Consider the following 26,608-nt stretch of genomic DNA (forward strand, 5'->3'; position numbering starts at 1 on the left):
CCCCCCTTTTAGCTCGCTATTCTTGGAGGAAATATGCCCTCATGATGTTGACTACTGCACTGTGCTTCATATTTACATTAACTTCTTGCCACAGCATTAGATCATTGCTTACTGCCGCTGCCACTGCAATGGCCCCGCAGGCTACTTACCAGTCTCCAAATGTACAAAAATAACACCTTTTCACTGCGGAAAACAGTGATGAAAGGAAGAGTAAATTGCAGGTAATAAAACCTTCCGTTGCTACTAAATATCAGCCCCAGCCCACCAATGAGTTGTTGTCAGCTGTATCATTTTGGAGCCTGCGTTCAGCGTCATGGTCACTCGGCTCCCATTCAGTATGGTCTGAAAGAACCGAAGAAAAAAACTAAAAGCGGAGGTCTCTGTTTGATATTGAGATCATGACCCTGCTACAGGGAGCTGAGAGAGCGTCTGGCTGTTGGCTGTGTTAGATGGTGTGGAAAGAAGCCATTTCATAGTGAAACAGCAGCGAAATACAGGCTCGGGGGGGGGGGGGGGGGGGGGGGGATGGGTGGCATGAATCTTATCCCCCCTCCCACTAAAATGAGATTTTTAAATGTGGAAAATGTCAGGAGGTATGAAATATTTAAAACTTGCTCAGAACGTTGCATCTTAAAGATCTCGCCCCTTGACTTCAAAGTCAGTGAGGCCTGCACACTCACACAGTCACTCACACATACACACACACACACACACACACACACACACACACACACACACACACACACACACACCGGCCAAGACACATATACATAGACACACACATACACCGTTTGATATCATCTCAGGAGGGTAGACACGTCATTTAAATGCAAAATCCCCCAGAGCCCCAGGTCCCCTTGTTAATATGAGCTGAAGCAGTGGCGGCAGGTGAGTGACACACCGTAGCAGCCCCCCCCCCCCCGACCCCCTCCCACACACACACACACCAAACCACCACTCCGCTATAAGACCAGACTGCAGGAGAGGTCAGCAGAAACGCCTTGCGCCAGAGTGGTTTTCCGAGGGGAGATTAGTCCTTGGTTGCTGGTGGGGGGGGGGGCTGGGATTTATCCTTTGGTTCCTCAGCTCCGAGAGGTGGAATTGAATCGCAGTTATTGGAGGGGAGAATGACATTGAAAGACGGAATTCACGGTCATCTGGTTTTTACATTATATTTTCATTCTATTCCATGCTGCCCGTGGGGGGGGGGGGGGGGGTGGCCGCACTGTGCCCTAGCCGTCTCAAATCAAAACATGATTGTGAATTAGATGCAGGCCGAATAGTGAGGTGAATGGGAAATGTGTTTTTTTTTCGATGGTCTGAGAAAAATCGAAACTGGCAAGCGGTGATTATGAGTTGGAAAAATGCTGAATGAATAACCCCAGATCTCCTTTGGAACAACCAGCCGTTGTCATTACACTCTCCTGATGAAGGTATCCAATGTGATTACTGGTCAATTGTGGGAACCTTTTTTTTTTTTCGAAATGTGCATGAAATATGCATTAGCTGCCGTCCGGGTAAGACAGTAACACATTCAGACACGTGTCGCCGCTTCTTGTTTCCTGCCCCTGTCCATAGTTAGTTTGGCATTCTAAGTGGGAATTCATACTTGTATTGTTTTGGAGCCAGTCAGCCAGCAAAATGCCACGCCATCGTTTTGCAGAGAAGACAAAGATGTCAGAGCAGCGTTTCTAGGCGTGACACAGCCGGAGCTCAGCAGGTTTTATCATTCGTTGAGCTTCAAACGGTCTGCAACTTGCTGACAAAAGTTTTCAGCAACAGGAAACTGCTCTGTTCCTTCCTCTTTCCCCACTCCCCCACTCCCTCTCTCCGTCCCTCCCTCCCTCTCTCCGTCCCTCTCTCCCTCTCTACCCGCCTCTTGCTTATAGCGGCATGTTTAAGATTAGCTTTCCTTGTCATGCTTCGTATTCTGTGTAGACTATTTCCTGTGTCTGAAGACTTTGTTATTGCAGTTCAGTTTCCAGTATGTGGTGTGTTGTGTGTGTGTGTGCGTGCGTGCGTGTGTGTGCGTGCGTGCGTGCGTGTGTGTGTGTGTGTGTGTGTGTGTGTGTGTGTGTGTGTGTGTGTGTGTGTGTGTGTGTGTGTGTGTGTGTGTGTGTGTGTGTGTGTGTGTGTGTGTGTGTGTGTGTGTGTGTGTGTGTGTGTACGTACAGGGTTGCAGCAATTGCAATTTCCCTCACTTAAAGAAGATATATTCTCCATTTGATTTGATTCAAGTCGTTCAGGTCTGCACGACGGCGGGTGCCTTACAGTTTTCTACCTGGATGCTGGCTGTAGTCATAATACACTATATAAGATGGAGGGTAAGGCAATAAGCGAGAGAGAGACAGAAAGAGAGAGAGAGAGAAAAGAAAGAAAGCAAGCAGCCGTATAAAATTAAGGTAGATTCACACTGTATTCTAAAGTTTGGTAAATCTTCATGGGCACTTGGATTTTAGTCGAAAATCCCTTGAAAAAGTCTGTGATTCCAGTCATGACCGCACTTTCAAAGCAACCTTGTCAACCGTGCCAGTGCTTAAAACATCCTGAGGCTCCCCGAGTTTTGTTTTTGTGATGAATTCTGCATGTGGGTGGGGGAACCTGTGTGCGTCATTAGATTAGTAAGTGAGTGTGAGTGTCTTAAAGAGAGAGAGGAAATGAGGGGGGAGAGATAGAAACCAAGATATGGGCTGTGTTTGCTGCAACCCAGTCGCCAGATAATTTTTTTGTAATATCTGTAAATGATGGCATTTTAGCATTTCTAAAATGCCATCATCATGCCAGCTAAAATACGTTATATATCAACATTCAATTGTATAGAGTAGACGTTGTATATGACTTTCAAGTTTTTGACTGCATAAAACAAAGATGGCTGCCACTTCCTTTAATGTCAGCTTTGGTTTAATGCTGTATATTATCTGTATATTATCAAACCAAAGCTAAAGATAAAAGTGACGACAAATAATGAAAGTCATGTGACTTTATATTGCATGGTAATGCAATGTCCACGCAATATAATTGAATGTTGATATGAAACATATTTTAGCTCAGAAATGTTGATGTGCCCATGTATCCCTCGTTTGCAGATACTTTAATTGACAAAAAATGTCTCTAGCTACTGGGTTTTGTGTGTGGCCTCTATGCTTGTGTCTCTTCACATGGATGGCATGTCTTTTTTATGTAGTCCTTGAACCTCTGTGTGTCTGGGTTCTGTGATGTTTTTTTCTCTCCTTGTGTTTGTACGCTGCTGTGTTGCCTGTATATTATTGCCTCTTCTAACGTGGCCTCCGCTGTTTTCTTTTTCTTCTCCCGGGCCTGACAGACAATACGCCCGAGCGAGCGGCCTCTCGAAGCTTTATTGGCTCTTATTGCCGTCTCACTCAGATCCAATATGCCAGTATTGATTGTGTTGAAATGCAATCAGGGGGTCTCCACAGCAGCCAAGCAAACAATCTAAATTTAACAAAACACCTCCGCTGGCCTTCAGCCCTTCATGGCCCTGATAGCATGCACCTCCCAGAGAGGAACAAATGTATTTATGTGTGTGGAGAAAAGAGAGAAAAAAAAACAGAGGATCTTTCCAGCGGTCAATGCTATTGTTAGCTGTTCTCCTAAAAGACGCCGCCCGTGAGGCCGCACCAAGAGAATGTACAGGACGTGACCCCTCTGGCCTTGGCCAGTGGGCGGCTTACAGTGTGTTGTCAAAGATGAAAAATATATTTTTAGTTCCAACATCAGATCTGAGATTTCAATTAGCTAGAAAAAAAACTTTTAGAAGTGAAACTCTTAATTTGTGTTTTGCATATTGTTTGTCAAACCCAAAACATAGACAGACTCCATTTCAAGCTTCGTGAAAAATGCATACTTGACATTCCTCCGGGGAGCTGTGAATTGATTTTATGAACTCAAGGGCTCGGACAATTTCCTCAGCTAATATAGGGGGGCAATGTGATCTCTCAGCTGAAGTGAAAACAAACAATCATCAGCATCTGAGTTATGAGTTTTTGAGTTATGAGTCCCGACAGTGAATATTCTCAAGATGATATTACAAAGCGCAACCCTCAACATTTTCCATTTCCATACTTTTTTCTCGACCGGCTGCGAAAATACTGCCAACATTGTAAATAACTTTGATTTGTCGGCTTGATAATGAAATTCTCGGCGGTCTCTCCACCGTACTGTTATGAATTGTTCTTCCTGTAAAGCTCTGTGTCCCTTTCACATCAATTCACACACAGGTGGGAGCAGCTACAATTTTCAATGAACTTCAAGATATGTCTAAAAACCTATGACTGAATTTCAGCTATTACCATAAAATCCCCCAAATCCCTCTGTTCTTTAAAGCACAGCAGTAAACAAATATACTTTTTAATTTTTTTTTATAGCTGCCTGCCATCAATAATTTGTTAGAAAAAGGTATGTAGCCTATGTGAAATGAAAGTCTTCAGTTTTCCAAAATAATAGACGCTGAAAACAAAAACCAAGGGTGGATTTAGAACATGAGTGAGCTTTTACATTAAGACTAAGAGATAATGTCCTCAGAAGGAACAGTAACATACAGTTCCAAGGATGAAACTGTAATTAAGAGGCATTGCATTTAGATCTATCAAAAGAAAAGGGCACTACACTATAAAACAACCAATAAATGATTCCTGAATTGATCAAAGATGTCAGAATTCTCACCCTACTCTACTAAATGATCAGGTCTTCTCCTTTAACACCTTGGCTTAGTAAGGCTTCTGGTAGTGTTGTGATCTCCTGCATAGATGACAGACCATGAAACACTGATTTAGAGATATCATAACTAACAGTCCTTTTCAGCGCTAGAGTTGTGGATGTCTTTCCACAACTGTGTCTTTCTTGTGCCAGATCTATTCCCACTCCCATTAAGCAGCTCCAGCGGAGACTTCCAAACCCTTCTGAAGCTCTGCGAGTTCCTCCCACCACTCTGGCTGTGTTTTAGGAGTTGGAAGCCGGGCCTTTTTTTTTTTTTTTTTTTCAAAAGAGCACCTTTGAAGTTTCCTCTTGTTAGTGGGAATTGGCAGAAGCTGTGTGCCTCTTTCTGATGCACCGCCTCCTTGCTAGACCTTCCTTACTCGGATATCAGTTCTCTAGTAAAAGCCTACTGGACTCATAGCAAGAATAAGTGATAAAAGCAACTGTTTTATGTCAGTCTATTTGAAGAATGGGCTGAGAATTTCATGGAACATATTTGATGAGCTAAAGCCACATCGGCTCTTGTCTGAAGCTGCACTGAAGCAGCATCTTTAGACAGCAGTGTGTGAATCACGTCTCAAACTAGCTGTGTACATACAGTGGCCCCGCAGACCTTTAATGTGATTTCATTCCTTGTGAGCGTGTAGACTTACAATTTGCCCGGGAGCCAAAATGGGGAATCATGGAGACGTTTCAAACCTGCTTGTGTTTTTCAACCCATTACATCAAGAGGTGGCCTTCAAAAATAGGATGCTGATTGGGGTCAATTTGCATGCCCGTTACGGTTTTGATTGCATTGGCACACACGTGGGATGCAGAGAGCGATTTTGTCGGTGCGATGAATTTGCAGGCATGGAATGGAGAGAGAGAGAGAGGGAGAGAGAGAGAGAGAGAACAAGAGTCAGAGAGACGAGGGGAAAGCAATCAGAGTTCAACGTCCAGCTGCAACACAGGCATTCTCTATTCCATTGTAACAACAGGCGATACAGCACCCATATACAGCATTCATGATGATGTATAAACACAGTGTGCAAAAGCTGATTGCACTGGTCAGCTACAAGCAGTTGTTCAAGGCATTTTTACTTATTATTCAAGGTGAAATACTAGGGGGTAAAAAAAAAGGGGTATCACAATCTGAGTTTTACTTTTACACATCCTAAATTGTATCTTGTGACTCGAAAAAGATACTGATCACCATCGTTTACAGATATTAGCTTTGAACACTTGTGTGAAAAAACCCTTTCAGAGGAACATTAAAATTAGCTTCTAATTATTATCCTCAACCAAACGAATGTAATGAGTTCTAAATATGACTTATGACGTTGTGCACTTATTTGCAGCTGCAGCTTCACACCAGAGAACAATACACGACAACTTGAGCTTTCTGAACTGTGAAAGTGAGCGCAGCTGCAAATCTCTGCCTTTCTTTTTTCAGCCTATTGTAATAACCACAGTCAAAAGAGACGCGGACAGATGTCACGGAGGCACAGTCGGTGGTTAATTAAGAAATAGATAGCTCACACGTGCGCCTTACTTCGTCATAATTACGCATCCGTCTCATATTTCACACGGGTGTCTGTCTCTTTTGCGTCCACCATTGTTTCCTAAGGATTCAAATGACAGCGTGGGGATGGGGATGCAGGTTTGTATGAAGAGAGGCCACCTGTTGCTCAGCATGGGTCCCCATCTGGAGGGAGATTAAGGTGTGGGGTTGGGGGGCGTCTATAATTTGACTTAATTATTTCAGGCTGGGTGATGGATTAGCACTGTGTTGCTAATAGCATACGCTCCGTCCCTGGTTCCCCATGGCCCTACAGTGCAGCCCAGCGAAACTCTCAATTGTCTTAAAGCAGTCATTCGTTTTCCTCCACTTTGAAGTATGAATTAAGATTAGGAGCGATGCATTGTATTTATATATTTATTTTACAGCAGCACAGCTCTGGCAGTCGGTCTGTCAGGCTCTTTGGTCCAGAATGAAACGCTCAAACAACTATTGGATGGATTGCCATGAACTTTTGTACAGACATCCAAAGTCCCCGGAGGAGGATGTTAATGTCACCCACATCCAAAGTGATTGATGCTTTTCTCCCCTGACCAAAATGACATCAGAACCGTCTGCACTAGCCAGGAATTATCTCTGTTTTATTTCAATTATTGAATTTTTCCCAAATGCATTTCATAATGTAAAAAGTAAAATGCTTAAAAGCTTAATGTATCCCAAGGTCACCACTGTATAAGAGTGCCTGACTTTGAGGAGATGCTAATCTTAAAAAAGTTCAAGCGACCTGTGTTTCAAACTGAAAAAGTTTGAGGATGATTTGAAGGCTGCATTTAGACATTTAACAGGAGAGTTGATTTTATAAGCTACACAATCCGTTGCTTAACCCAATAGGAAATACATGGTAGAGCGTTACTTGGTCTTTTGTAATAGTGATGACTTTAAAAGGAATGTATGTATTTATTTATTAATCATTCTTAGACTGTAGAATGTAATTTATTTGAACTTAATTGGATGGACACTGAACCCCTGCATTCTTGTGCTTCATTTCCAACTACAGGTCACATGACAGGTGTTAGCATTTTTTTTAGCAAAGAACTTCTTCAAAGAGAATGTGTCCATTTGAAAAAACTTCAAGCTCATTAAAAAGTCCATTTAAATTAGGTCTGCATGCTTTACCGGTAAATACATTGAGGTAATGAGCAACAGCTATTTTATTTGTCGGGCTTGGTGTCAACACCATTTATATCTCTGCTGACACCATCCAACTCCAACTCTCTCTCTCACACACACACACACACCCTTAACTGGTGCTAACAACATTTGGCTTGTTTTATTGCAACACATGAAATATGGATCAGGGATTAAGGTATAGCATGCATAATGGGGAAGCCCTTAGTATATCACGGTCAAAAGCTTATTCCGAAAGCTTGAAGATGTAGAATAAAATAAGAAGATAATCCTGAGCGTGTGAAGGTGTTTAGAGAGACTCCGGGCAGCACAGGCACCAGATACTAACTTTAAACTGCTCCGTGTCACAAGATAACCTTGTACAGTTTCACAGTCGAGAGCAATTTGCAAGCCTGAAACCATTTCACACTTTGTTGTTATTTTTAGGCTGACTCCTCAGCTTGTAAGTGTGGAACAGGCTCCGCTAACAGTGGGCCGGTGGAGTCAGCAGGAGAAAAACAGTTAGTGTTATATTAAAACTGGGTTGTGGGTTGTCTTTGATACGATTTTTCACTGGGACTTTTGGTGCACTCTGTTCGACCTTTGCATATTAACGATAACACATTTTGCTTTTCTAAAACCCCAAGCAATGCATCCGCTGCACTTTGAATGTTGAGACTTGTACAATATGATTTAAGTTGAACTTTTTTGTTGAGGCGAGTGTTTGTGAAGGGTTAGGATTTCCTGCTGCCGCTGCGCTGCTGATGGCAACACATAATCAATATTTTGTTTCCAGGAAAGATGTCATATTAAAAAAAAATTGAAAATCGACAACTTGATGGAAATTAATTGGATGGTTTATTCAAAGACTGATTTTAGTTGTGCACACATCTTTTATTTGAGATCTTGAAACTTATCAAGAACTCTTTTTTTATTAAATGATCTACATAGTCACAGAAAGGATCGCCCATGGGAGACATTACTATCCCACGTAGTAAAAGTCGGGCTCAGATGTCAGAAGGAAAAAAAGTGGAATATGACAAGTGAGCCGCTACATGTACAAGCTCCCAGATGTTTCCTTCAATCTGGATCACAACTCATCCTGTAATAAATGGAGACGTCCCAAAGCCATACCTTTGACACTCCCGATTTCACCCACGCTCGCCTTCACTCTGCACTGTCACTGAACTTGTCCCCGGCCCAGGTGGTTTCGGACAAGCTTTTCGCTAGCAGGGAATCTAAAGTGACATGTCGGATGTCTCTACCGTCTGGGCACCGCTAGCTATTGAAGAGGCAAGAACAGGCTCTCACTGCAGTGCAGACATCTCAACCAGTGAACTGGAGGAATGTCAAGAGCTCGGTGGCTGTGTATACAAGTGCTTTTAAAGTAGGAGTTTGTGTGTGTGTGGGCTTCCCAGTCTGCAACATCACTGCACACCAACACACAGTGATGACAGTAACTAAGTCATTACTAAGGTATCGTACTTAAATAGTATTTGTCATCTCTAGTGATTATTACTTACTGCATATTAGGTATATTAAACTCTAATAACCAAATAAAATATATTTGCATTATCATATAGTTAATTTAGCTGCACGAAAGTATAAACACAATTCTAAAGTAGTTTCCTATCAGTCCCCTATGTCAAGAACAAAGAGGCCTTCTCTTGTATGCTTAGTTAGTGTTTGCTGCTGGCGAGTAATTGTTTATGGTTGAACAGTTTTTCAAGTTGCCACTGCAGTTCCCTGTGAAGAAAAACAAGGCAGTTGGTCACTGCGTTGGTATTTGAGTGCATACTGTATACCTCTTCAGCAGCAGTGAACATAGTGTCAGTTGACAAAATAAGAGGAACATTAGCTTACAAGTTTGATTACCTGGTCTGTCCCAATAGTTTATGATGATGCTTAGCTGAATTGTCATATATTGCTAACCATTTCCTGTATTTTAAGTTACCTAACCTGGTCTGTTTGGCTACAGTATGTGCTGATATAAGATTAGCATAAGCAGCCTGTGGTTTAATGTACAGGTCGTCAGTAGAGTGTAGCTGCGCCTTCCTGCCGCCATTTAAAATTCACGAGACAGATATTGCTGTGTGGCAGGTGCCGTGGTAAGTGCTCGCTGTCTGAAAGCACCTTTACTTCACTTGGAATGGCAGAGTTTCACATTTTGCTCCTGTAAAGTAAAACATCTCAATCCTTCCACAACTGCCAAGACGCACAAATGTCCTAACAGCAACAACTTTAAATAGTCATCTGTTGCATTCAACAGTGAAAGTACTGAAGTAAGAATTTATAAAAGAGTCATACACCTACAAAAACTTTTTTCCTCTGCAATTTTGAGTCAGTTCAGTTTTTTTTTGCCTAAAAGGTAACATTGGTTGTTATCTCTGGTTGGAGTACAGAATAAATCGTGCCCCACAATCAACAGCGGATAGCATCTTATGGTGAGCTTTCTGTGCTACTAAAACATCCCAAAGCCTGTGATAGAACTTAATCATTGCATGTTTCAAAATTCAAATGTGCACTCTTTGGCAACGTTAACGTCAAGAAACCCCCCAATCAAGCCGACACTTCACAACAGAAATTGTTCGGATTTGATTTTTCTATATGAGGCTAATGTCAGGGTGAACTGAACCGTGTGGGGGAAAAAAATCTCGCAACTTGTAGTTACGCAGAGCAGAACAGGAAGTGAGAATGGGGCTGGCGGCATTTACTTTTGAAAGCACAGCGGTGGAGCCGTTTGTCGTGGGCTTTGATCAACAACCTGCTCATTTACCACAGCTTGTCTCTCAAGCGCCCGCCGCCGCCGTCTCCAGGCAACTGAGGGGCTGTCAGCAAGAGGAGGGTGGCGTATAGAGCGGACAAAACGCACTCTGGAGGCCTCCTGTCAGCCTCGAGACTGGTGACGGAGGCAGTTTGAAAGACAGAGAAAGACAGAGAGAGAACAAAAAGATATGGACCTTTTTTCTTTCTATATATAAACCCATTTTACTGGCTCAAACATATTATAGGTAGTTTTCCCCCCCCATCAAGACAACCGGCGTCTGTTCAATTAGCCGTGTGCCTTCATAATGCAATGTTCGGGGAAACAGTAGATGAATTTGTCCTTCTTTCTCTTTACTCCCTATCTCCAGTAAAAGCTTCCGCCGGAGCTCTTGACGGCGATTGAGCGATGCATATGTATTGAGCAAATTTTTTTTCCGGGCAGCCCTTAAATGCTCTGTCTAGACAAAGAGAGAAAAAAAGCAATTGCATTAGCATTTAACAGGACCATCCTGTCTATTTGTTTTCATCTTTATTTAGCCAGAAAAAGCTCTGCTGTTGTGGGCTCTTATTCATGGAACACCCTTCACACACACACACACACACACACACACACACACACACACACACACACACACACACACACACACACACACACACACACACACTCAGTTGCAGACGTTAAGACCCTGGAGTTGCCCATGTATAACTACACGTCTGGCCCCATCCAAGCAGTGGGCTGTAAAGCACCTTGCTCAAGGGCATCTTAACAAGAGTTGTTGAAGGAGCAAAAAAAAGAGTGTTTCATCCACTCGCCGTGTCCAGATTTCCCTTTTGCACTAGTTTGCGTTTTGAATAGTTTTTGTTTCTAAACCTGTCCTTTTGTGCCCGTTACCCTAATGGTAAGACTCTCTAAGCTGGCTAATGTGTTGGGGTTGAGCTGTCAACATCACAAACAGCTGAAATATGGATTTGTATGAAGAAAACAAACTTTAACTGCAGTTTTGAAAATGTTCATATTCGAAAAGTGAAAGTGTATCTGTCATTTAACACCAGTGTAAAAACTAGAAATGTATTGGAAATAAGTGGCTAAAAATGCACAGAAAAAAAAAGAAAAAAACATAACCGGTTCCAATAAAAATGTGTCTTTCAATCAAGTGTGTTAATTAAAAGCAAAGGTCATAAGAAAGCTGATAAACTCAATATCTGCTCACAGCTTAATTCCCATTCTGGCAATGATTTTGTTAAAGCAGACGCACATTTATCTAATAATGCCAGAGTGATATGGGTTATCTAGAAATCAATAGTACTCAGAAAACAGCATTTATTTTTATTTTCCATGTGACATTTAAGTATAATTTAATAAAGCACCTCATGGCCGTGGGATTTGAACCCTTTCAGCAGTCCGGTTCTACAGTATTAGCGCTGCAGGTTTCATCGTGTCCATCGCAGACTGTTCTGAACCACAGGCAAGTGTGATCCCATTGGTCTCAGTGTTACTGTGAGAATGTAAGGCGGGAGAGCGCAGGAGGTGTGAAAGCAGGGTGTGTGTGTGTGTGTGTGTGTGTGTGTGTGTGTGTGTGTGTGTGTGTGTGTGTGTGTGTGTGTGTGTGTGTGTGTGTGTGTGTGTGTGTGTGTGTGTGTGTGTGTGTGTGTGTGTGTGTGTGTGTGTGTGTGTGTGTGTGTGTGTGTGTGTGTGTGTGTGTGTGTGTGTGTGTGTGTGTGTGTGTGTGTGTGTGTGTGTGTGTGTGTGCGCACACACATGCAAGCAATGATTTCCTATGTAATATGATATCATTCGGTTTGAATAACCCCACTCCAATGCACAGTATTCTGATTGCTTTTCTACATTCGAAGTGAAGTGAGTGTGATACATTGCGACAGAGTAATGCAAAGAAGGTAAAATAAATTGAATTGTTAAGTACAAGTCGAAAGATGATACATGCTGTAAATGTGAATGAGTGAGTGTTCGGATGGTAAAAAAAAACAATGAATACAATGTTTTTTTTCCCATTGAAATACAATTCCGTTTGGTCTGTGAGTAATATGACTGATATGTTAAAATGCTTATGAGATGGCAACACATATTATAACATAAAGATGAAGCATTTTACAACAGGAGAATTATCACAGCGACAGTTTAACCCTTTGTTGCTGGGATTCAGAGTAAATCAGTGGAAATACTCTGTTAACTATTACTAATCAGGACTCAGGAGTGAGCACTTGTTGTGTTGATTGGCCAATATGGTGATTTATTGACCAATCAAATACAACAAATATTCACTCCATGGTAATAAGAAATAGTCAAGTCAGTTTCAACTTATTTTGCAGGATGGCCATGCGTTTTTTTGCCTGATCTGACATTGCGAGTGTGTGTGTGCGTGTGCGTGTGCGTGTGCGTGTGCGTGTGCGTGTGCGTGTGCGTGTGCGTGTGTGTGTGTGTGTGTGTGTGTGTGTGTGTGTGTGTGTGTGTGTGTGTGTGTGTGTGTGTGTGTGTGTGTGTGTGTGTGTGTGTTAGTGTGTTAGCATGTCTATACCCTTACGGCTTGGCTTCTCATTTGGTCGATTTTTTAGTTGTGGTTGTTGTGGCTCTCAGACGCATCCGGCCGAACAGATCCACTTCGATTTTAATCAATCTATCTGTCTGCAGAGGCTGCATAATGACCAGCTTTATAAGCATTTTTCTTTTTCCAAGTGTACTCTCTTGAGTTTTAAGTGCAAAACTTCAGTGACTGTGCATTTGGTTCAGAGTGCTGTATCAACATGGGAGAACACCCACAAAAGTGCCGTTCTGCTTACATGCTTACTTCACTACTGACTGTAGATTCATATGTGCTGGCTAAAACTGACGCAGTTTCTTTTGGTCCACCATACATAGTAATAATATGTTTTTGGGCCTTGATAGCATATTAGAATGCACAGGGAAAACTAAGATGGTGTTGTTATTAACCTTAAGTATCAATAGCAGAAGCACAGGATTTACTGTTTGCTTGGTAGCATTAAGACAGCCTTCGTGAGCTGCAATCAAATCACAATGTTATGTTTATATTATGCCTCACAACAGAGATAGGTACACAAGGACAATTATTAGCATTAGCTTTATCAAAACACTGTTGATGATCACAGAACAAGCAGAAGTAGATGGAACAGGTTCATCCAGCTCCTACCCTGTGTTGACTGTGATGCACAGTGTTGTTGTTTGAGGATGAAGGAACATTTAACGTCATGTCTTTCCACAGTAACTAAGTGTTTCAGTTAATAAATAAACAATTGTTTGTGCACCTAAACAGCTCTGTCAGGTTAAGCTGGCTGTAGTCTGAGGGACATGGGCAAACAAGCGAGTGAGTGAATAAATACGTGTGTGTCCGTCAGAGATGGTAAGCAAGCAGGGGAATCACTGAGTGAGTGAGTGAGTGAGTGCAACCACAGTCATTAAGTGGATGTAGCAAGAGCAAGTGTGAGAATGTGGGTGTGTGTGTACTAGTAAGTGAATGAGTGATTAAGGATTGTAGTCAAAGGGAGTGACGTGAATAAAGTAAGTGTGTGTGTGTGTGTGTGTGTGTGTGTGTGTGAGAGAGAGAGGGAGAGAGAGAGAGACAGAGGGAGGTACCAGAAGACCCAGTGACTTTCCCGTTGACTCATTTGGTGGGTAATTAAGGCACAAAGCTTTGGCCCCAGGGTTTCTTCGAGCTGCACTCTGAGCCCCCACTGCTAATGATGCCGTCCTGGATATTAGAGAGAGAAAGAGAGAGAGAGAGAGAGAGAGAGAGAGAGAGAGAGAGAGAGAGAGAGAGAGAGAGAGAGAGAGAGTGAGAGAGAGAGAGAGACCAAAAATAGGGAGGTGAAATGATGGAGGGGTCGATACTGTTCCCACATTGCAGCGATGTAATGGCCAGTGAAACGACCTAAACTCTGTCTTCAACTGCAGAATAATGTTTAGGTCACTCACCTGAACAAGGACATACACCATGAATCTTAATGATGTAATTCACTTCAAAGTAGCATGGATGCTGTAAGGTGGTTAGGACCTTCAGATGTGCTACATTGTTGTTAGGCCTACATATTAAATTGGAACGATTACAATAATTATTGTTAACAACTTGTGTCACATAACATAACTTTTGTGTTCTTGATGTGATGTATCCATTGCTGTTGCTGTTGTTGTGGCCAAAGTTAGCACTAGCTGGAAAATGGAAGACATATACAGTGTCGAAATGATGCAGCATGGTACTAGATACACTGCTTTTGCAAATCAACACAAACTGAATCAACACAAACATATACAGCAAATATTTTGTTTGTACTAGCTGATGCTCAGACAGTTTTCTCATTTCACAACCTTGCTCTGTCTTCTTGACATTAAGGGGAAGAAACGACATACAAATAAAAATAAAAATAGATAGGCCTACTGTACTCACATGTAAGGTGGATAAAAAGAGGTTAAGAGCAGAAGAGACCCTTCAAAGATTTAGCTCTTTTCTACTCAGTGTCGGGAATAGATGGATTTTTGGGGGGCGGCATGCAAAGAAAAATAAACGTATAAGCAAGACGGAGAGAGAGAGAGAGAGAGAGAGAGAGAGAGAGAGAGAGAGAGAGAGAGAGAGAGAGAGAGAGAGAGAGAGAGAGAGAGAGAGAGAGAGAGAGAGAGAGAGAGAGAGAGAGAGAGAGAGAGAGAGAGAGAGAGAGAGAGAGAAGGAGAGAGTTGAAGAGAGTGGGGCGGATTCCCCGCAGAGAGTAGAAGCAGAAAAATAGGCTAAATGTGCCAAGGAGTCAAGCAGAGAAACTTTCCCCCTCCTGTGGCAAAGGGGGTGAGAGAGAGAAGAAATATCGGAGACGAGGGAGAGGGAGAGGGAGGGCTAAAATAAAAGGAGTCAGTGGCATTTCCATTTGGAGCCTGTACGAAGGCTAATGACTCAAGGCGGGCTGCTGAGACCGGGGCGAGGGGGACCGCAGGTGGTCCTCACAGGAGTGGAGAGCTCCTGAGGAGACCAAGGCCATTTTAATTGGACACTGAATAACGATATGACTACTTCACACAGAGAATAGTAGGGGGGGTGCTTTCACTTCCAAAAAGGCCAATTACAGTATATTGTCAAGTTGTTCGCCTTTATCAGAACTTTGTGAAGGTGCAAAGGTTTATTCTTGATGGATTTTTATCACTTATTATTTGAAGGGAATATGCATTGTGTGATGTTGCAGAATGATTGATTATTTCACTTTCACATATATCAGCATGGCCTGTGATCCATTGATAATACAGAAATATTGATCAAAGTTGCTTTTAAGTAAAGTATATGTACATAATCGGAAAATTGCATATATAATATAATATAATAGTCAGTGCAAGACAGCTTCTTGAAGTCATGTTGTATCGTACCAGAAATAAACCCGTTTTCATCAACTTCTTCTAAATCTGAAAGAATATAAAAACAATGTGTCCTCTAAGATGCCGTGTGCACCAGCATGAACTTGTCAGCCGCTAATTGAGCCATTACTATTAGCAGAAACAAACAGTTCTCTTATCATGATGAGGCGATATCACCCAATGAGCGATGAGACGGAGAGAGCAGCATGATCAGAAATCAGTTGAGGTGGGTTGGATAATATATGCCGGTCTATTTTCTTCCCCTATGCAAATGCGGTCGAAACATTTCTCCCAGAGGCAGAGCATGGTGTGTGTGTGTGTGTGTGTGTGTGTGTGTGTGTGTGTGTGTGTGTGTGTGTGTGTGTGTGTGTGTGTGTGTGTGTGTGTGTGTGTGTGTGTGTGTGTGTGTGTGTGTGTGTGTGTGTGTGTGTGTGTGTGTGTGTGTGTGTGTGTGTGTGTGTGTGTGTGTGTGTGTGTGTGTGTGTGTGTGTGTGTGTGTGTGTGTGTGTGTGTGTGCAGAGCCTCGGCGCTCCAATCTCTCAGCTTATTAATTTCATATTTACTCATTTATTTTTAAACGTGTTGAGTGATGGAAATGCGGCAGGCTGCAGCCCAGAGGTGCTTACATGGCAGATGGTTTTGAGAAGGGGAAGTGGGCAAGTGTCAGAGTCAGGATTTCCATTCAAAGTAGTGTGATCTTTTCTCTTTTTATTATTCATGGAAAGTAAGAATTATCTCAAAGTTACCTTAGCATTAGCATATGTGGTGGTGGCGGCGTCTTAACGGATGCTGCCCTTTAGACACATACGCTACACTTGCCCTGCTCAAAGGCAAACTGAAAACATGGACAAATGTTTCTAATATATTTTAAAATCCTTTGGAGGGATTCAACTTGGCAGCCTACAGTATCAAAAGCCTTTATCTTGCCTGTATTTACCATAGATAGTAAATAATATGGATGTAGCATCCGGGCTGACCTCAGTTATTCACACGGCATCCAATAATCCTGGTTTGCGCGCGTCGCCATTTTGTGAGATTTTTACTCCGCCTCACGTCGGGGGGAGGGAGATAGCTGACGTATACCTCCGAGGCAAAGTGAGGGACAACGGGCGGAGAGCTGTCACTCAAGAGATCGCGCCAATACATTTTAACTTCCAAAAGAATAAAAACTAGCGTGGTCCAAAAAAATTCACCCCCTCAGTGTTGTTATGGAGATATGACCTAAACATACAGACTAGAATGTTTTTTTAATCCAAGCCTGAAATAGGTTTAATAATACTGTGAAAACGGCATGTTTAACATTGGAGTCAATGAGAAATGGCTGTCTTCTGCATCCAGCCCCCAGTGGCACTTCCGGGTTACTACAGTTGTGTTCACTTCCTTATTGGATGCTCGTAAAAAATCGCTGAGGTTGGGGCTTGGTATTTACATCATGCATCTTAACCAGCTATAGCTACCCAACTGTGACTGCAACCATGGAGGATAGCGCCAATCGGATTGCTCAGATATCAGGGATATTCGGGATGCATACAACAACTGTTGCCATGATAACTCCTGGTAGCTGTTAATTTAAACCATGTCTCATAGTACTAAGTGCTGTGTTTTAAATATCATACAGCTAGGTTTGGTAGTATTTCATATTGTTGGTGAATTGTCACTCAAAAGATAGCTTTTCCTAGGAGATGTTTTTAAAAGAGAACACTGGCCAGATTCTGAAAACATTCAAATTCAGGATCTTTCCACAATAGCAAGTGAAAAAAGTAAAAGCCAAACCTCAGTGTAGCCACCATGCACTGAATGTCCTTGTGTGTGAGGGAGAACGGCTACAGCATTTCAGATCTTGCGGTGATAGGGATGTTTTAAGGTGCTGTTGTGTGTGTGTGTGTGTGTGTGTGTGTGTGTATGTGTGTGTGTGTGTGTGTGTGTGTGTGTGTGTGTGTGTGTGTGTGTGTGTGTGTGTGTGTGTGTGTGTGTGTGTGTGTGTGTGTGTGTGTGTGTGTGTGTGTGTGTGTGGTGCGGTGCATATCCCATCCATCATCGAGGCAACGATAAAGACTACTGTATGTGTGGGTGAGAACTCTATGAGTGGCCATATGGCAAACACAGATTTTGCCTCGCTCAAAACTTTGATCCATGTGAGTTATCCATGTGTTTGTGTCAGTTATTGCTTAGCTGTCAAATTATTTTTTTATTATAGTTATTCCGAAATGTCACGCCCCATTTTCTATAACACTTCTTCTTTCTTTCACTTTTCTCATCAAATCAAATGTGGATTTTGTCCAGATATGAGACCCATGAAATGAGGACAGCTGCAAGTGATGAGTCAGCTCAATATGTGTGTGGACGTGTGTGGAAGGTTGGCATCGGGAGGAAATAAATTGAACGTTAGTTTATTATTATTTACTCTGCTCCTTGGTTGAACTCTCTGATGTATGCATATTCAAACTGCTTGTTTACATCTTCCCTCTGAACTGAAATGCAGAGGCAGGCGAAGCTTGTTTCACACACGCACACACACGCACACACAAACACACACACACACACACGCACACACAAACACACACATACACACACACACACACACACACACACACACACACACACACATGCACGCACGCACACCCTTCTTCCTTCTGACTCTCTTTGATCACACAACAACCTGTCTCTCACTACTGAACTCTTACAGTAAATCAAGACTATTAATTCTTACTTCCTTTATTATTAATGCCCTATTCCTCTTTGCCATCCTCTTCTACTCTCTCCTTTGTTTTATTGTTTGATGTTAACCTATACCAATGACAATCTTTTTGACATGTTTGCAATTGAATAATCAAATGGTTCAATTTCTACGTTGTTAAGAAACCCATCTTAACACACACGTTCCATCAAATAGCTGATCTGCAGCTTTATATCATATTTCAGTGTCTACCTCGGCTGAAGTAGTTTTTCTCTCTTTTTATGGAATCGTAAAATGTCAAATTTCCATTTTTTTCTCTGAGCATTTCAAGGACTTGTCATCCGTGTTGGATTAAAAGCTGATTTTCAAAGTCCGCTCTTGACCGTGAACATCTCCATGTTCTGACAAAGATCACAAGATATGATCAAAAAGCTTTTGAAACTATCTACAGAAAGGGCCTTGTGGAGAGATCTTTTTTTTTCTGTTTCCAAGGCCAAGAATTAGCTAAAAACCCCAAATTGAATGTAGATTTTATTAAAAAAAAAACATAGTATGGATTTGTTAGAAGTAGAAAAAGACAGTAAACATCTAGAACTGCATCAACAGCGAATCAAGAGGACAACAAAGTCTCTGTACTATTGATAAGTCATCCACGCAAAGCCCCATTGCCACAGAAATCAGCATTTTCGTACAGCATTCTTTACATTTGTTGTGCTGGAACCACAGGTTTAGCCACATCTATAATGTCTATGTGATCACTATAGTGCAATGCTTTGATATATCATTCTGACATCATCCAACATGTCACCCAACATAAACATTGAGCCTCTGAATGTGCATCCATTCCATTCCCCTGAAGACACTGCAATCAATCCCTTCATAAATTCATACATTCATACATACTGTGTTTAGTCGCAGTGTCTGTGTCTTGACAGCTCTGCTCTAACACAATTTTCCAGAAAAACTAATTTGTTGGTTGTCAGCCTTCTGGCCTCTTTTTTTTCTCTCATTATTTGTCACATAGCGATTTGTTCCTGTGAGTTACGGCCTCCACTCCTCTGTTGATAGGTGCGAAAAAAATCTCCTTCCAGGGTAAACATGAAGACAAGATGAAGTAATTGGCTGCCAAGTTTTCCATGAGAAAGTTTACCATGTATCAGCCTGTCTTGACCTGCTACAGACTCCCCTGTAGTCCTTAAATATATAAAACATCAACACTGACACATGCATACAGCAGATATACTGCCGCTAATTTGCCTCTCAACCACACAAACAAAAGCATTCTCCTTGGATAACAGGATTCTTTCGGGGACACAGTAACCATAGTAAAACATCCTCACAGAACAGCATGAGATTTAGCACTGTGCCACGCTTTGCTCTGGGGACAGCGTGATAAATAAAAAACTTTGGTCTGATAAATAAATGTAGCGCCTGTGTGTTTGAAGGCCTCTGGATGAGATTATTAGCGGCTCACACAGCGATTAAAGCCCAACTTAAGAAGTCGCCGGCGGCTGTGTTCCCGCTCGCCTAATTGAAACCATTTCTTATTTACTCATCTCAAACCGAGGGGGGGATCAGAGAGCAAGCAAAGACGCTTTCATTTTCCACTTAATATGTACCGCCTGGTGAATCACGCGCACACACAGGCAATAGTGTTCCTTTGGGGTGGGGTGGGGGGGGGTTCACAGTCGCACCGAAACGAATACAGGGGAAGGAAAGGAGAGAAAATCTAAATCACAGATCACAGAAGGATTAATTCCATTTCCAAAGGCAGTCGGCAAGAGGAGGGGGGGGGGGGGGAGACGAATACATTTCACCCGTTTGCGATGGCGGCCTATTTCTTTGTGTTAATATCCTCCACGCCTTTTAACTTCTAACGCTCCTGCATTGTGTGCGCAGTAGGACAGAGTGTGATTGAGAAATTTGGGGGAGTATATTTTTAAACCGAAGCAGTCACTTGCCCAGAGGGGACATCATATGATTCACCCCCCTTCTCCTCTCCTCTCCTCTTCTTCCTCTTTTTGCTTCTGTCGTGGTTTCACAATGAACCTCTGGATTTGTGCCCGCGAGGAAGCTAGTCGGGATCCAAACTGAATCAGCTCTCTAGCTACTTCACAGGAGCTGCCTCCTCCTGATTGGTGCTGGCGGGCTTCTTTCAGAAATCCCCCTTTCCTGTTGTTGCAGTCTTGATGATGTGGTGCAGCATGCTGAAAGACCATCACATTTTTGTGTAACAATCGGCATGTTATAAAACAACAAGTCATATAATGTCACATGAGAGTTTAAGACGAGACACTGCAGTTGACTAGGGTAACATTTTGAACTTAGATATCATCATGAAACGTTCTCAACATTGTGTGATTCACAAATGAATCATTTTCTCTCTTAGGATTTTTTTCAGAATTGTTGGAATATGTATGCAAATTTGAGTTGGTCAAGAGTATTGGAAATAAACTAATAGTGATAATAGCTGTTAAAGTTGGTTGTATAGGTAAAATAGAAAATGTTTGGAATTTTTATTTATAGCAGTGTTGGAAACAAAATATGTCATGGAAGCAAAATAACATCTCAAACTTGACAGGTGCTTTAACAGACTATGTTTTGCCTGCAGTTTCTCGCCTTGGGTTAAATGTGTCTGCCAGAGGATGCAGTTTGTCAAGGTGTAAAGATGTGGAGTGACATATTCAATGCAAATGGATTATAATAATCTCATTCCTGGATCAATTACGGATATTGAAGGGGCACAAATCAAATTATAGCTGCTACCTGATGTTTCCTTTTATCACACAGCTCAAAGGCATTTGCAGTCCAACAGCATCAACTCTTTTTATTAGATGCAACTCATACTTTGCACCTCTCTTTACTTCAACAAAATGGGACCGCTTTCTGTGTTTACTCCAAACAAGCCGCCTATGTAGCAACGGTACAGACGGCAATAAACACATCAAAGGTGTGTGTGTGTGTGTGTGTGTGTGTGTGTGTGTGTGTGTGTGTGTGTGTGTGTGTGTGTGTGTGTGTGTGTGTGTGTGTGTGTGTGTGTGTGTGTGTGTGTGTGTGTGTGTGTGTGTGTGTGTGTGTGTGTGTGTGTGTGTGTGTGTGTGTGTGTGTGTGTGTGTGTGTGTGTGTGTGTGTGTGTGTGTGTGTGTGTGTGTGTGCGCGTGTGTGCGTGTGTGTGTGCGCAGAGTGTGCCTGTGCTGCGATTGTGTGACAGCTCAGCCTCTGATCCTCCAAACTTGCCAGGAGACACCTCTCCGTTTCTTCTAATCCCTCTATGTTCATGAATGAGTCATACAGCTTTAGTTTAGTCAAAAGACTTTTGCTCAAACTGAAACATTTTCAAAAACCCATCGCTGCTGCATCTGTGCCTCAGTTTGTGCAGCCTTGGCCCAATTTGCATCTGTTCGCGTCCACTTTCGTATATATTTGCATTGTCCTTATATGCAATTACGCCACCTCTCGAATATGCTTTACACCCAGTCCCAAGTTCCAATCACACAGAAACCCTATGTGAAAATCCACCATAAGTCAATCATGGTGTATTTGCAGTGTACTGGAGCTGGAGTTAAAGATAAAAGTGATATTTTCTGTCTAATGCTGACTCTGTAAGCCTGACAAGTGTATAATTATATGTCCCCTCTAAATGATAAAGACAACAATTACAACTTCATATTTGTCATTTTCACATCAACAATCATACAACACAGGCCTACTGTAATTACATGTGCAATTAAGCGCTGTGATGGCTCCTGCTTCTGAATAGTGTATGAAATATGAAGGCACAGTATACTATAAGTGGAGCAAATGGCACTGTATGTGTTTAATGTAAAGAGCTGTAGAACATTCAATAGACAGTAGTATGTGCAGGTCAATAAATCAGACTCTTGCCTGTGAATTACTATCGCAGAGTCACAGGAGGTTGCCAGCGAAGGGGCTTTGTGTTTGTTTTCGCAAAACGGCCGAATGTGATAAATGACACAGATGTTATAGGCAGAACTAACAGCTCACAGTATGTGTGAGAGCGTGTGTGGTAGCGTGGTGTCAGGAGTTTAAAAGGGAGGATGAACGACTGACCTTCATTCTGACCCTGATGCACTCGTGTTGGATCGTGGGGGAAAAAAACGACAACTTCAATGGTTACGTATGGCGTTAAAAACAAACCATTTTATACAACTCAAACATTTTCATTGGAGGGCTGGAATTTTCGAGTACTGACCAATTACATTCAGGTTTTGCAGATTTTTGAGGCACATGGAGAAGCAATCAAAAACGCACATAACACACATAACATACACAACGTTATGTCTACCGTTTGGGTGTTTTTATATACAGGGTAATCTGATTTTAAATGCACCCTGAAAATAGCTTTGTCAAGGACTTCATTATGCATCTTGTTAACGTGGCCAACTCTACCTGAGTCAAAACACAGTCAAAACCCCTGACTAGCATCTTCTCTACAGTCTGCTCCACCCTCTCTCGCCCTTTGCTCGACCTCCCTCTTAACTCCTGTGCTTAGACTTTTTCCCATGGTTTCGACCCCTTTTTTGGTCCTGTGTATTCTCATTGACTCTAATTAGGCGAAGCAGCATTTCCCATGTCTTGTGACAGCTCGTACATACTACCAGACCTCCTCTCCCTCCCTCCTCTCCCTCCCTCCCTGGTCTTTAGTGTTGCATCCAGATCTGTTTTCTTGGTGTTCTCCGACATGCCCCAGCTGTTTGGCCTGCGGTATGTCGCCTTGTACAGTGTTGTGTTGTGTTGCTGAGATCCCAGCCGCCATGCGTTCGCCAGTCTCTCTCTTTCTCTCTCTCTCTCTCTCTCTCTCTTTCTCTCTCTCTCTCTTTCTCCCTCTCTCTCTCTCTCTCTCTCTCTCTCTCTCTCTCTCTCTCTCTCTCTCTCTCTCTCTCTCTCTCTCTCTCTCTCTTTGTTTTGACCTCTGTCATTTCTTCCTCCCATCAAGTGTTCCATTTTATAACGTAATTGCTCCAATTCCTGAACCTGAACCGCTCTTCCCATTCCCGGACTCATTACCATACGTCCTGATTGGCCGATGTTGCCTGACAGAAGCTGTGTGTGTGTGTGTGTGTGTGTGTGTGTGTGTGTGTGTGTGTGTATATATTTGTTGTAACACAGCTGGTTGCTCCATGAACCAGACCGTCACCAGCGGCTGTCAGCTGCAGGTTTTTATCCCTTGGGGGAAGAGAAGGGGGGTGGGGGGGGGGGGGGTTGGTTGGGGCTATATACTAGATTGGAAAAGAATGCTGAGGAAGAGCTTTCCTTATTAACATTGTCCCTAAGTTTCTATTTTAAACAGCTGATTGTCGCTCATTAACGTCAGGCCCCTGTCCACTCTACTGGGACAGTTAAGGTGGCGCTGAGACGGAATCAAAGCCAGTGTCACAGATATACAGAGAGCTGCTTGGATACGGAGCCTAAGCAATCAGCCTTGATTGGATTTTGATCCACTCTTATTATCTCCCAGATTGAAGGGGATGGAGCCATAGGCGTGATGCTAATTGGCAAAACAAACTGGGAATGACTCTGGAATCAGTGTCGGTATCTGAATTGCAAATCTTCACATGCTTTTTTTTCTTTTTTCTTTTTTTGGAATGCAATTTTCTTTTTCTTGTCTGTCTGCCAGCTTGGTGTTTCTTCGTATGTTTTGTACTGTACGAATGGGTAAAAGTCAGGCAGTTCTAGCTGTACAGTATACTGTATAATAAAGACCTCATACATTCATTAAATGGACAGAATGTAAAAGAGGCTTACTGCTGATCTGTTTACGTCATTGGTGTGATAGAAATAGATCACCTCATGTATGCCATTGATATTTCTTGCTGTTCTACTCACTGATATGCATGAAGACTGCGACGGCTGAATCTGTGGTAAACCGTCGTCACTTATATTCATTATCCACTGCAAATGTCAAATTTCAGGTGCAATAAGGGAAAAACATGTTGCTGTGGCTCTTATGCAGGTGTTATGTATAAGTGTGTGTGTGTGTGTGTGTGTGTGTGTGTGTGTGTGTGTGTGTGTGTGTGTGTGTGTGTGTGTGTGTGTGTGTGTGTGTGTGTGTGTGTGTGTGTGTGTGTGTGTGTGTGTGTGTGTGTGTGTGTGTGTGTGTGTGTGTGTGTGTGTGTGTGGAAGTGTCCATGGAAAGCCAGGTGTTAAAGGGATGTTGTGAGTCTCACTGCGAAGAAAAGCAGACAGCGCTTCATGACATCATGACAGTAAAAACGTCCATTTAATACTCAATTTTATTTGAAAGTGCTGGAACAACTTTTATTTTAAATGCAACCGTGTCTTCATCCTAAGAAAATTCTTCTTTTGTAACACATTGCTTTGGAAGGATGTGTGGAAAAAATAAACCTTTTTTTTCAGCCAGAGTCCACATACAAATCGTTTATGTCTCACGTATTCTTTTCCCTGCTCTGTGTCTGTCAGGTGGGACGTCCACGCTGCGTCTGTCCTCTGTGCGGGAGCTGCCAGGCCAGCTGCAGGAGCTGTACCAGCAGGGTTACGTACTGGCAGCCATTCACCCCTTCATCCACCCCTGTGGTCCAGAGTCCAACAGCCCACAGCACCAGCTCTACCGATCCATACTGGTCAGAATCAATGATGGGTAAGAGCTGCATGCTACAGAGAGATTCACTACTGTAATATGTTGTTGTTGTTGTTGTAATAAGTATCTGACCTGGAGGTTACATTTACATTAGGAAAACAAGGTTAAAGCATTAGTTCCCACCCATCCAAAGTTAAAGGAAACTCGTACATCTACTTCTCTGCAGACAATTTAATGGGCATTTTCCAGATTTCTTGTAAAATATTGAGTGTGCAAACGGTATAATTACGTTGTCAGCTCAAGGAATATTAAGCATAATTGTGTATACTGGTACTTAAGGCTAATTGTCCCTGTCTTTTAGAGAAATTACTGCAAAATACTAGAGGGGAAAAATACATTTTGAAAGCCACAAGTTTACAAAGAGATGGGAAGTTATTAAGATCACTATCATCCGTGGGGTGAAAGGTTTTCTGGAATAAAGGAACAGTGCCCCCATTAATGTAAATGTATTCAATGAGCAGGGGGCTGGCCCTCAGGATATCATTTTTTCAGGGACCTAGCACAACAGAGTAACACCCCTGAGAATAAGACCCAATAATTAAGCCATTCAAGTCACAGAAGAAAATATGTGGAGAGATCACTAATGAACCTAAATTGGTTTCATTATGCAGAGAAAGACTTGATGGGAATTAGATTGTGCTCTGTCTGTCTTCATGTGTTGAATGATACAAAACCGTCTGCTGGCTAGTTAATAAGTGACATTAGGGTTTATATAATGATCATGCAGTTTTAAACCCTACTGTTTTATGTTTTGCACATTATTTTTTATGTTAGTAATGTGGGATGAATGCGAGCAGAGAGATTTTCCACAATAGCTTCCAAAAAAATGTGTCTTAGACATGTTCTTAAGGACAACATGTATCATAACTCTGAAAATGAACAACATATGAACAAATCCTTCTGTAATATCCTTCCGAATATTGTGCCAAGAAGGATTATGGAAAGTGTTGTTGATATAAGTTCTTTAGAAGCTGAGATGTTTGGTTCAGAGTATTTGAAAGAAACTAACAGGTTAAATCTCAAATTTAACCAGTGCTTGAGCATAGTCTTGCCTTAAGCAAAACCGTAGAGGTTCATGTTGCATGTCATATCAGTCGCACAACCTCTCAGTGTTCACTTCAGTATCTCCACCAGAGCCTCACAGCATCTGTTTTGTGGCTCGGCAAGTCGTCATGTGGGCAGCTTTATTTGGACTTGTGTCAGCAATAATCTCAATCCTCTATCTCCAAAACCCTTTTCAATGCTCCAGCCAAAACCGGCTGCATGGCCCAAAGTCACAACCCACCCCCCACCCCGCACCCCTTACATCTGCCCTCCAGGCCTGTACCGGAGGCCCTCTTTCCTGGTAACTGTGGGTGTGTATGTTTGGGTCAGGGCAGGACGCCAGGGAACCACTCCAAGGGTGGTTGAAGGGCATGTAGGAGGGGTTTTGATGGACAGTGGAGGCTGCTTTGTGTCTGGTGGTCACAATCCTCCATAAACATCACTTTATTTGGACTTACGCAGAAAAACCACTGGAGCCCTTTGGGAGAATTCATCCTTTTGTTTTGAAAGGGGGTCCGACTGCCCAGGGGGTTCACAAAATCTGCTTATTCTGGACCACGCACTGTAAAGGCAGGTCAAGTAAAAAAACATGACAATCAAAGAGACAGAAGCTATGAGGAGACGTTGTTTTTTTGTTTCCTGGCAGCAGTGACTTGTAGACAGGCGGAGTCTAGCAGCTGAAGCCCCAGTGGCTGGACTGTCTGAAGTCCAATGAATCCAGACCCTGTTTACCAAAACACTGCTCCCTGGCTGTAG

General features: G+C 42.5%; 1 protein-coding gene across 1 annotated transcript in view; it reads left to right on the top strand.

Annotated features, from left to right (window-relative positions):
* rftn1b (raftlin, lipid raft linker 1b) overlaps positions 1-26,608 on the top strand; it is a 93,477-nt gene that overhangs the window by 15,430 nt on the left and 51,439 nt on the right. Inside the window, exon 3 of the mRNA XM_080039099.1 lies at positions 24,631-24,808. Within this exon, the coding sequence (XP_079895225.1) occupies positions 24,631-24,808 (178 nt within the window). The remainder of the gene's footprint in view (positions 1-24,630; positions 24,809-26,608) is intronic.

Source organism: Ammodytes marinus (genome assembly GCF_949987685.1).
Source record: "Ammodytes marinus genome assembly, chromosome: 13".
In the NCBI taxonomy this organism is placed as follows: Eukaryota; Metazoa; Chordata; class Actinopteri; order Uranoscopiformes; family Ammodytidae; genus Ammodytes; species Ammodytes marinus.